The 12890-nt window shown below is 43.2% G+C and overlaps 1 protein-coding gene across 1 annotated transcript in view; it reads left to right on the forward strand.

Moving 5' to 3' along the window:
* The window catches only part of ITGBL1 (integrin subunit beta like 1), a 391746-nt gene that overhangs the window by 179329 nt on the left and 199527 nt on the right, over positions 1 to 12890 (forward strand). Inside the window, exons 3-4 of the mRNA XM_019525130.1 lie at positions 3184 to 3330; positions 10877 to 10999. Of these exons, the coding sequence (XP_019380675.1) occupies positions 3184 to 3330; positions 10877 to 10999 (270 nt within the window). The remainder of the gene's footprint in view (positions 1 to 3183; positions 3331 to 10876; positions 11000 to 12890) is intronic.

The following is a 12890-nucleotide window of genomic DNA, read 5'->3' on the forward strand; positions in this document are numbered from 1 at the left end:
AGGCTCGGGGGGACCTGGTGGCCACCTATAAGTTTATCAGGGCTGCTCATCAGGATCCGGGGGAACGTCTGTTCACCAGAGCGCCCCAAGGGATGACAAGATCAAACAATCACAAACACCACTGTGACCGATTCAGGCTGGACATAAGGAAGAACTTCTTTACTGTCTGAGCCCCCAAGGTCTGGAACAGCCTGCCATCGGAGGTGGTTCAAGCACCTACACTGAACACCTTCAAGAACAAATTGGATGCTTATCTTGCTGGGATCCTATGACCCCAGCTGACTTCCTGCCCTTTGGGCAGGGGGCTGGACTCGATGATCTTCTGAGGTCCCTTCCAGCCCTAATGTCTATGAAATCTATGAAATGAGTGGTCACACCTGGCTGACTGTTCCTCCCAGCATGTCTGGGTAGTTTAGGTCACCCATGACAACCACATCCCTTGACTTTACTGCCTCTGTGAGCTGACCTGAGAATTCCAGGTCCAGCTCATCCCCCTGGTGAGGCAGTCAGTAGTAGACACCCACTATCAAATCCCTTTCCCCATGCCCCCTTGCATTCTTACCCAGAGCGCCTAATTTTGCCTTTCATCTGACCCCATCCTGATCATTGAGGATGTGTATTGCTCTTTGATGTATAGCGCTACGCTCCCTTCCTCCTCTTTTCCCTGCTCTGTCTTGCCTGTACAGTCTGTACAGCTTGGTGTCATCCATAAACCTGCTGAGGGTAGAATCCATCCCATCTTCCCGATTATTAATTAAGATATTGAACAGAACCAACCCCTGGGGCACTCCACTTGATACTGGCTGTCAGCTAGACATTGAGCCATTGATTACTACCTGTTGAGCCCGACAATCCAGCCAGCTTTTCTATCTAACTTACAGTCCATTCATCCAACCAATACTTCCTCAGCTTGCTTGGAAAAATGCTGTGTGAAATGGTATCAGAAGCCTTAATAAGGTCAAGGTATATTATATCCACTGCTTGCTTACATCCACAGAGCCAGTTATCATTACAGAAGGCAACCAGGTTGGTTAGACATGGCTTGCCCTTGGTAAATCCATGCAGACTGTTCCTAATCACCTTCTTCTCCAAGTGCTTAAGAAATGGATTCTTTGAGGACCTTCTGCATGATTTTTCTGGGGACTTAGGTGAGGCTGACTGGTCTGTTGTTCCCTGGATCCTCCTTCTTCCCTTTCTTAAACATGGCACTTGGGCACTCTATTTGCCTTTTTCCAGTCATTCAGGACCTCCCACAATTGCCATGAGTTTTCAAAGATAATGGCCAGTGGCTCTGCAGTCACATCAGCAAACTCCCTTAGCACCCTCAGGTGCATTGCATCTGGCTCCATGGACTTTTACACATCCATCTTTTCTAAATAGTCCCTAACCTGTTCTTTCACCGCTAAGGGCTACACCTTCTCCCCAAACTATGTTATGCAGTGCAGTAGTCTGGGAGCTGACCTTTCCTTGAAGACTGAGGTAAAAAGGGTATTGAGTACTTCAGTCTTTCTTGCTCATCTGCCACTAGGTTGCCTCCCTCATTCAGTAAGGGACCCACACTTTCCTTGACCTTTCTCTTGTTGCTAACATACTTGTAGAAGCCCTTCTTGTTACCCTTCATATTCCTTTCCAGCTACAACTCCAATTGTGCTTTGGCCTTCTTGACTTCATCCCTGCATGCCCGATCAACAGTCATATAAACCTCCCAAGCTGTTTGTCCAAGCTTCCACTTCTTGTAAGCTTTCTTTTTGTGTTTAAGCTCACTAAAGAATTCTCTCCTAAGCCAAGCTAGTCGCTTGCCACATCTGATATTCTTCCTGCACATCAGGATGGTTTGTTCCTGTGCCTTCAGTAAGGTTTCTTTAAAAGACAACCACCTATCCTGGACTTCTTTCCTTCTTAAACTAGCCTCCCAGGCCATCCTGATCATCAGTTCCCTAAGGGAGTCATAGTCTGGGTGTCTGAACTCCAGGGTCCATACTCTGCTGCTCTCCTTTCTTCCTTTTGTCAGGATCCTGAACTCAATCATTTTGTGGTCACTGATGCTCAATTTACCGTCCACTTCTACAGCCCCCACCAATTCTTCCCTGTATGCCATTAGTCGTCTTTGCAGCAAGGGCACGCTGTTGGCTTATCTTCAGGTTATCATCCACTGCAACCCCTATGTACTTTTCCAAAGAAGTGCTGCTTATCTAGTCAGTCCCCAGCCTGTACTGGTGCCTGGGATTGTTCCATCCTAAGTGCAGGACTTTGCACTTGTCCTTATTGAACCTCATGTAATAGCCAACTGAGGTTGTAGCATCAGACATCCCCTTGGATCCAGATCTCATCAAACCACTTAGGCAGATGTTGTCTTATTGAACTCTTTATCTAGTTCTGACTCTGAACATGATCCATGAACCTGTATAATGTCTTCACAGTCCCCCTGGATTCTAACACAGTGGCTACAAAGCCCATAGCCAGTTTTCCATGGTGGCAGTGGGGCTCTTGGCTTTTTCCTGTTGTTGGGGATAGGACAGAATAGCTCCCAGCTCCTGCTCCATGATTGTGGGGCTGGGAGATCCTTATTTGGTTGTCTCTGCCCAGGCTCTGGTGGCAGAGCCCACCCTGGCAGCAGGCAGCTCCCAGGGGTAGGAAACAATCTCCCATGCCCTGCTGCCTGGCTGACTGGGAGCACATTTGCCAGTTCCAACTGGCAGGTCCCAACCCAGTGCCCCTCACTCCAGACCCACTGCCCTCAGCCCCCACACCCCAGCCCCCAGTGTGTGGGGTAGGGGATTCCCAAGCAGACCCTTGTAGGCTGGAGCTCTGCCAGCCTGCAAGGGAAAAGCCACGGTTTCCCACATTTTTCTCCTTTAAAGGAGAATCCATTTTTAAAGTTTGAGCCATTTTTAAAGTTTGCTTGTGACCTTTTCATAGATTCTTGTGACCCACTTTTGTGTTGCAACCCATAGGTTGAGAAACACTGATGTAGGCTAAAGGCCCCTAATGTCAGATCTCTCTTCAAAGGTAATGCAAGCCTTTAAAAAATCATGTTACTTGTTACTGTACTAACTTAACTTCAGTAAAATGTCTTAGTGATGTCCACTTGAACTTTCTTTTCGTGCAGTTATAACTCTCTTAAAAGCTATAAAGAAAATTAGAATGATAACTGAACTTGACACTGTTTCCTTAATTTCCTAGGCCATGGGAAGTGTGACTGTGGGAAGTGCAAATGTGATGAAGGCTGGTATGGTGAAGCTTGTCAGTACCCAACTACATGCAATGTTACAAGGAAGAAAAGCAATGAAATGTGCAAGAATTCTCAAGATATCGTGTGCTCTAATGCAGGTAAATAATTTGTTTTTGGTTGGATTAAGAAGTTCTCTCTGTATTAACTTGTAGATCACCATGACATTTCACATGTTTTAATTAAAACTCTGCAGAATACAGTTTATGAGATTGCAAAGGAAATGTATTTATAAAGAAATACTAATTTTTTTCTGCAAGTCTATTCCTGAGCATATTGTGTGTGTAATGAAATTCAGACAATGCAGTGAAAAATAAGTCAGCAGGCTGAATCTTTCTTTTGAAATTGACATGGATTCCAGCTGTTCTGAATGCTTTCTTCCTCCAGAAAATTCAGTGAAAATAATGTAATGATATGCACATGATATGCAGTGCTGGATTAAACTTTTTTAAAAGGATTTATATGAAAAGATTTTATGAATTTTAAATTACCTCTAGAGAGTACTCAAAATGCTTGCTTTAGTGCTCTGGCTTATCTATAGCTATTTGAGACTGATGAAGACTCCAGCTGTGCCAGATGTTTTATTCTTCAAAAGGATATGGTAGCAATATTAACATTGAGAGGGGCTTGGATTTTTGTTGTTATTGTTTTGGTAAGATGCAGAGGAGTCATCTGCAAACGTTCCTTTAGGAAATGTATACAGAAGCTTTTACAATCATGATTCAAATTTGCTGTCACAAAACATTTGCGTTATTTTAGTTGGGTACCTCTGTCCCAGAACCTTGACATTCTGATTCCCTACAGCACTTTTCTCCCCCTTCATTCAGTTCTGCATTTTAAGCTAACCTCAGTGGGAATTACCCAAGTGTAACAACAATGGAGGAAGGTGTATCTGTATTTTTTTGAAGATCTAATTGCATAACTTAGAAAAGTTATTAGACCTCTATACAACAAGGATCTAAGACCAAATTCTGTTACCTTTTCCAAAAAGTGGTAGCAATCTGGCAGTAGGAGGTATTACTGAATCCACATTTCTGGTAACACATTCACAGAAGTTTAGGGCTGGCAGGGACCTTGCGAGATCAGCAGGTCCAGCCCCACTGCTCTGGGCAGGAAAGACTGCTGGGGTCAAATAACTCCAGCAAGGTGTGTGTCCAGTCTCCTTTTGAATATCTCCAGGGTAGGTAACTGCACCACCCCCGATTGCAGTCTATTCCAGAGTCTGGTCACATGAACCATGAAAAGTTATTCCTTCTATTTAGACTGAAACCATCTTCTAGGACTTTATAACCATTCCCCCCAAAGTCTTCTTTTCTAGGTTGACCAGTCCCATATCTGTCAGGCTTTCTTCATATGGCTTGCTCTTCAGGGCAACGTACCAACGTTGTTGGTACTTTAATTACACTTGGGCCCGTGCATGTCCATAGTAGTATAGTTTTTATGGAATATTTGTGTTTCTCATTTTTGGCATCCTCACACACAAATAACAAGTAACAAATGTACAAATTTTAGGCAGGAGCAGATCTCTCTGACATTATCTAGGATCTGCAGTGAATCTGTACTTCTTGCTAGTTGGAATTTAAGTCTTTATACATTGTTTTTAAAGTATAAAGAACTGGCTTTCAACTCAAATCACATTTAGTGTTGATCAGCAGAACTTGAATTTTTTAAAGGGCTCAAAGGGTCCATTATGCTTTCTTTCCTTCTGAATTTTCTGGTTTCATTTTTTGGCTGGAAATAACCTAGGTCTGTTGATCACTGGGGATCAACTAGGGAAAAGCCCAACTAGATGAACAAACATTTGGAGTAGCCAGGATAGTAGAAGAGTCTGGAGTATTTCTGAGGCTTGGGACAGGGATATTCTAGTTTTATAGTCTTATTTTGTTGTCAAGCTATATTGTGTCAAGTGAAATTGGCTACTGGACTACAGCCATTGTTTCCAATTCAAATATGGTGGGGCAACATATTTGAATTAGTAATATAGGACCGGCAGGGAACTTGTAGGTTATTAAATCCATTCCCCTTGCTGTTGCAGGGAACCATGTTGCAAAATCTTTCTCATTAGCTGATCAAGCTCTGTCTAAGCATTAGCTATGTTTTTTGTCCCACTACTGCTAATTATTTATTAGAACACCTAGACATCATACAGGTAACTGTAATTGAAGTACATGTACAAACATTCAATGATTTAAGTACTTTTATAGATAGACACAAAGTCTTTCGTTCGGAGAGTTTACCTTTCCTGCTTCTCTCTCAGATGCTAAGGTTAATATTTGAAGCGGAAATACATGTTTCTTTTTTCCTAAAGAGGCTTAGAATGATGATAAGACTCTAGCTGGCCATGTGGATACACCAGAGTTAGTTTGCACACATGCAACTGTATATACCAGTGAGATTTAATCTCTTGGCTCAGCAGGCCAGGTGAGTGGCAAGGGCTGGTCTGTGGGGTGGACTGAGCCTTGCATGCCAGAATCAGGCTCTGTGGTTCCCTGCCTCACACACTGGGATTGAGTCCTGCTGGCCTGGTGCCTTCCTCTCCTGTCCCTCCCCACAACAAAGATTGGGTACTGGGGGGCTGTTCCTGCCCCCTTCTGTCTCCACACTCCAGGATAGGGCCTTGGGGGCCCAGCATTGACCCGTCCTATGCCTATGCACAGGGATTGGGCCCTGGGGGTGGGGTGGCATCAGCCCCATGAGTTCCCCCACACTAAGGTTGGGCTCTGGGATCTGGTGCTATCCCTGCTTGGCCCTGCACTCTGGGATTGGGTACCTGAACCAGATCCAGCACACAGATCCCAGGGCTCCCCATGAATCCAGAGTTTTGGCATTCAGGGAGCAGTGGTACTGTTTCCCCACTGACAAATTTCTGGACCTGCCGGGAGCCTGATGGGCTGGACGACAAGGGGTTGTGGGCCATATTTGGCTCACAGGCTGGGGATTCAACAACCCTGGTATATAACTTTCACTAAATACATTATCTCCTTTTCTACTTGTAAATTGTTAATGGATAAATTGCAGGGCTTTTGAAACTGTTGTTATTCAATTTATTGAGCCAAGTAATTTCAGTAAATAGTTCCAGGTCTATAACTTATTTGTAATTAAGTTCTTGTACAAGCTTTGCAATTCAAGGTGTTTAGATTGGAGTTGTTTGTTGCATGTTGCATGTGTGTTTCCACTGTCAGTAAATAATTTCAACTCTGATAGTAAAAAAAAAATTCTGATAGTATCATCTAATATCCACTTAAATCTGCTGCCTTGGATAATATTTTTTTCCCACTCTGAAAGTCATACTCTGAAATTTTCTTGTAAAGTGAACACACAAGGGGAATGAACACAATTGAAGGAAACTCCTATATAACCTCTGAATGAATATATACATATGTTGTTAAACAAGCAATTACTCTAATTAGCACACAGTAAAATTAAAAGGGAAGTGGGTGGGCTGCTCTCAGCAACCTAAGTCAACAGCCCAGCTCTACCCAGCGGTCAATAACAATTAATTAGTAATAAAACAAGTGACACAAGAAAAAGGGGTAGACAACTCTACTGTACAACAACAAGAAAGACAATTAATTAACAAATGAGGTACAATAGACACAACAATAATCCAATATTACCCTGCTCCATGAACAACAAACCACGGAGCAGAAGAAACATGAGAACTCCTGTCAATGGTGCTAGAGAGCAACTTTCTGTCTCTCAGACACCACTGCTGACAGGCACACAACCCTCTCTCAGCACACACTCAAGGGATATTGGCCTCCCAGGCCCTCATCTGAGACACCACACACACACAGGGGATTGACCGCCCCGGTCCACACCCACTCTGACACACACAAGGTTCAGACTTACTCAGTCACTCAAGTCTCATTCAAATCCACCACTCAGATGAGGTATTGACCACCCCTAATCTTTGCTCATCCTGTCACATGTACCTCTCCTCAAGTATGATCTCCTCTCGTCTATCTGTCATTCAATATTCTTCACCAATCAGCACTCACCTCACTTTACAAGGTGACTGTAACATTTCTCATGCCATCTCTGCTGTTGCTTGTCATATGCATCCCTACATAGGTCACCTCTTAACATGAGGTGAAAAGTTCATCTCATAACTTTACTATGCTGACCTGCCGAGGGGAAACTGTGGCTTCTAGCTCAACAATGTAATTACATTTATTGTGATAAAATGTATAGGCACATACAATTTCCTATACTAAATTTTACAGTTCTTGCCCAAGAGCTTACAATTTAAATAGAAGAGATAGGCTGACATTATGGGAAAGGGCTAAAACAAAGGACTTTAAAGAAACCTTACTGAGACTGAAGAAACAAACCATCCTGATGTGCAGAAAGATTAGCAAGTATGGCAGAAGACCAGCTTGGCTTAGCAGGGAATTCTTGCAGCAGTGTCAATGGCAGGGGCGTGATGGTGAGCAGTGAACAGGGATCACCCGCAGACCCCGGCATTGGTGTTAGTGGTAGGTGGGGGTGTGTGGTGAGCGTGGCAACCACCCACAGAACCCAGCAATGGCCACCAATGCATGTGCCCCCCCGAGCTCCCTGTATGCATCACCTATGCTAGTGACAGAGGATGCAGAAAAGGCTGAAGGACTCAATGCCTTTTTCACCTCAGTCTTCACAGGCAAGGTCAGCTCCCAAATTACTGCCCCTGGCAGCAGAATTTGGGGTGGGGGTGAGCAGCCAATTGTGGCAAAAGAAAAGGTTAGGGACTATTTAGTAAAACTGGACATGTACAAGTCCATGAGGCTGAGGAAGTTGGCTGATGTGGTTGCAGAGCCAGTGGTGATCATCTTTGAAAACTCATGGTAATTGGGAGATGTCCTGGATCATTGGAAAAAGGCAAATATAGTACCCATATGTAAGAAATGGAAAAAAGGGGATGCAGGCAACTACAAGCCAATCAGCCTTACCTCAGTCACTGGAAAAATCATGTAGCAAGTCCTTGAGGAATCCATTTCTAAGTACTTGGAGGAGATGAAGGTGATTAGGAACAGTCAGCATGGATTCACCAAAGGCAAGTCATGCTTCACCAGCCTGATTGCCTTCTGTGATGAGATGACTGGCTCTGCAGATGCAGAGAGACCAGTAGATGTGGTATATCTTGACTTTAGCAAGGCTTTTGATGCAGTTTCTCACAACATTCTCTCAGGCAACCTAAAGAAGTATGGATTAGATGAATGGACTGTAAATTGGATAGAAAACTGGCTGGATCATTGGGCTCAGAAGGTAGTAGTCAATGGCTTGATGTTTAGTTGGCAGCCAGTATCAAGTGGAGTGCCCCAGGGTTCAGTCCTGGGGCCAGTTTTGTTCAGTATCTTCATCAGTGACCTGGAAGATGTCATAGAGCATAGTTTTTCAGCCTGTGGTACGTGTGGCCCTTGGGGTACGCGGGACACAGGCAGGGGTTATGAGGGTACCCCAACACTCTCTCTCCCTTTCACCCTCTTTTCCTCTCTCTCTCGCCCCTTTCCCCTCTCAAAACTATGGCAAAAATTTTGGTGTGCCGCGCACTGTGTGGTGCTTTAAATTCCCTAGTAATAATTTGGCGTGCCACATTTTGTGCAGCACTGGGTTTAGCCCTCCTAGCTTTGGCCAACATCACCTCTAGCCCAGGTACATATTTGAGTTGTGCACCCCTGGGGTAAAAGGTGGCAATTCTACCCACACCAGATCATATCACAGCCTTATATACACAGCCCCTCTCCCAATATCTGGCACACATTAGTCTGCAATGTAAAAACCCCTGGAAAATTGAGTGTTGGTATACTTATTAAAATTTTCAGAAGTTAGGAGGTACTTGCTACTTAAAAGGTTGAGAAACACTGGCATAGAGTGCACCCTCAGCAAGTTTGCAGATGACACCAAGCTGGTGGGGAGTAGCTGAAGGGTAAGGTTTAGTATTTAGAAAGACCTAGACAAATTGGAAGATTGGACTAAAAGAAATCTCATGAGGTTCAATAAGGACAAGTGCAAAGTCTTTCACTTAGCACAGAATAATCCCATGCACTGGTACATCCTGGGAACTGACTGGCTGGCCAGCAGCTCTGCAGAAAAGAACCTGGGGGTTACAGTGGACAGTAAGCTGAATATGAGCCAACAGTGTGCCCTTGTTTCCAAGAAGGCTAATTGGCATGAGTGTTGCAAACAGATCAAGGGAAGTGATCATTCCTCTCTATTCAGCACTGGTGAGGCCACATCTGGAGTACTGTGTCCAGCTTTGGGACCTCCACTACAGAAAAGATGTGGACAAATTGAAAAGAGTCCAGTGGCAGGGAGCTGGGGCACATAACTTGCGAGGAGAGGCTGAGGAAACCAGGTTTATTTAGTTTGGGGAAGACAAGACTGAGAGGGGATTTAATAGCAGCCCTCAGTTACCTGAAGGGTGGTTCCAAAGAGGACAGAGCTAGACTGTTCTCAGTAGTGGCAGTTAACAGAACAAGGAGCAATAGTCTCACATTGCAACAAGGGAACTTGAGGTTAGATATTTGGAAAAGCTTTCCACGTGCAGGGGGGCTGGACCCAATGATCTTGTAAGGTCCCTTCCAGCCCCCAACATTTATGAAACTAGAAGGGTAGTAAAACATGGGAAGAGGTTACCTAAAGAGGTTGTGAACTTTCCATCCTTGGAGGTTTTCAAGACCTGGCTAGACAAAGCCTTGGCTGGGATGATCTAGTTGGGAATGGTCCTGCTTTGAGCAGGGGGTTGGACTAGATGACCTCCTGGGGTTCCTCTAAACCCTTATTTTCTATGATTCTATATGAACAGAATCATTAATGTGATGACTGGGAAATGTGCTCATTCCATGCCATTCTTGGTTTTGTTGTTTAAACCCTTTCAGATAATGTTTTGTATTATTTGTCAAGCTATATTGATATATTATAGAAATAATATGCACTGAACTAAATTTCTCCACTTACAGTGGAACCATACCTCCTTCTGAGACAACTTCCACAAACGGAAAATATAAGGCTCTAGAAACCTACATGTTGAAGGGAGCAGAGTTCAGATATATCAAGTTGATAAATTGTATGTAGCCATCTGTTCTTCAAATATATTTGCTAATCCAGAGTTTGGAGATAGTATATATCTGAAGGGAAAAATAAGCCCTTATACAGGTGGCAAACAATTCCTGCAAGCTGTATTAAAACACAACTTCCCTCATAGCCAAAGAAATGTTGTAGAAAAGTAATTAGTCAAATTTAGCCTTTTTCTTTCACTGGGATTAAGAAATATCTCCCAAAATTATATTTGTATTTGTGGAATCCATAATATCTCTGGATTATCTGGGTGTAGGCAGGGATATTGAATAGTTTATCATCTATAGAGGATGGAGATAGACCAAAGATATTGGTTTTGAATTTTACATGGATCTAGGGATTTCTTTCTTTCTTTTCTTTTTTTATTACTTTTTTATGGTTCTTCATTGGTTTTTTTTGGATGAATCACTTAAATGATATTATTAAAACTTTAGATGGACTGGCCTTTGTTTTCTGGCTGAATTATCTTGAGGTTTCAACTTGTCAGAACAAAAGTGATGGACCCTTAAAAAGCAAAACAAACCAGCAAAATAGTGTTCTTTTTCTATAAGCCATGATTATATATGGTGTTGTTTTAAATATTTACAGGCACATGTCAATGTGGCAGATGTAAGTGTGAAAATTCTGAAGGGACTGGTCTGATCTATGGTAAATTTTGTGAATGTGATGACAGAGAATGCATAGATGATGAGACTGAAGAGATCTGTACAGGTAAGTACACTAGTAAATAAGTGTAGTAAAATTGTTCTGAAATATGTAGTACACCAGTACAATGGCTTTTATATAAATTTTATTATTTGGAATTGTAAAACTGACTTCTTTGTATTCATGCATTGGAAAACAAAGAGATAAACTAGCAAATAGCTGCTTGTGGTAAGTGGAAATGTCATATCAGCATAAAGGTTGAACATAAGCCTGGAGAAGAGCAGTCCTGAGGCACTTTCCTTTCCCAGAAGAGATGCAGTAACCAAGAAGCAGAGCACTCCAGGCAGTGAAGCATATCTAAATGTGCATATGTGTGCATACTGGGAGAAAGAGAAACATACCAAGGGCCTGGAGAGATGACATGTTCATACTGTAGTAATCAGCATTGTATAGAGAAGACAGATGACAAACTCCTAAACAATGGTAATGTTTCCCCACTCTGTTTAAAAACTGCCACTGAAAGAATTAGACCTAAAACACTACTAGTGCAAGTTACACTGGTCTTGATTTAGTCTATCTGCAGCAGCTATTTGGTACAAATTAAAAGGCTATTATCTGCCACCCAACTCCTAAGATGTATGTTACTGGATGTAACTCTTCTGGGGTAACTCTATGGTGCAGTACAGGTGTCCAGAAAGCCTGAGGCACAAGTGATCCAAGTTACTCACTTTACTTTAAGTGCCCCAGTTACATGGGTAGCTAACAGAAACATGTTCGCCTTTTGGTGGTGAATGGGAGGGGAGGGGGGCTCCTGAACAGCCACCCAGGGATCCCAAGGCCTCCACAAGTGGGTGCAACTCCAGAGAGCAGGACCAGGCTGGCAGGTATAGTCAAGCAACCCTTTCCTGTCTGGGCTGTGCTGTCTCAGCTCTGTGAGAGCCCAGGGGTGGGGCTGGCTAGGCACTTGGCTGGAGCAGCTGAGCACAGGCTGGCTGCTAGTGCACTTCCCTGCCAGGGAGAAGTTAGCAAGGAACCACGAATATGCCAGGATGCCAGAAGACAGTGATCTAACTTGAGTCAGTAGGGGATCTGGTGTAGAAGTTTGATAGACCAGTCTAACCTAAATGGATTAATCCTGATACCACATTGATCCAGGTCTATCTTAGATTAGGGCACACCATTTTTTAACCAGTTTATGTATGCTGAACTTATGTTTTGTTACTGGTATAGACTAGTTTCAGATCACTTTTACTGGTATAAGTGTAACGTTTGTACCTAATCTATATGTCCAGTCCTGATCCTAGTGTAATTTATATCACTACACAAAACTGATGTTAATTACATGAAAGGATGTGATCATCTCTTTAGGGCTAGAGGGGGAAATTCAACAAAGAGAAGTAGGGAACAAAAATCTTTGGGAGAAGTGAGATGGAAAGGAGTAGCCAAAAATAGGTTTGGCAAGTCAGAATGCAATGCACAGGAAGAGGAAAGTGTGTTAGTTAATGGAGACATTGTGCACTAATGCAAGAAGCCTGTGGGATAAACAGAAAGACTTGGAGATCCTAGTACATTCAGGGAAGTAGGATGCAACTGGGATAAGTGAGAGTTGGTGGGACAGTTCACATGAATGGAATACCATCATAGACTGGTATAAGTTGTTCAGGAAGAATAGGCAGGGGGGAAAAAAGTAGCTTGTGTTTCTCTGAGATGAAGTACAAAGCAGAAGGTAGGCATTTTGAAAGTCTCTGGGTCAAGGTCAGAGGCTTGCCATTCTCCCCTCCTTAAGGCTTCTTTTAAACTAACCAAAGATTCCAAATTGTAGGATCTGGTCTTCATGGTGGTCTTCAATTATTGTGACATATTTTTGCTTGTACAGCAACATGTGTTGGGAGGGTAACACAACATTTCTAGATTGTGTTGGGGATAACTTTTTAGATCAGGTGGTGGAGAAGCCAAA

The sequence above is a fragment of the Gavialis gangeticus genome, unplaced genomic scaffold (genome assembly GCF_001723915.1).
Source record: "Gavialis gangeticus isolate Ggan-Ray unplaced genomic scaffold, GavGan_comp1, whole genome shotgun sequence".
In the NCBI taxonomy this organism is placed as follows: Eukaryota; Metazoa; Chordata; order Crocodylia; family Gavialidae; genus Gavialis; species Gavialis gangeticus.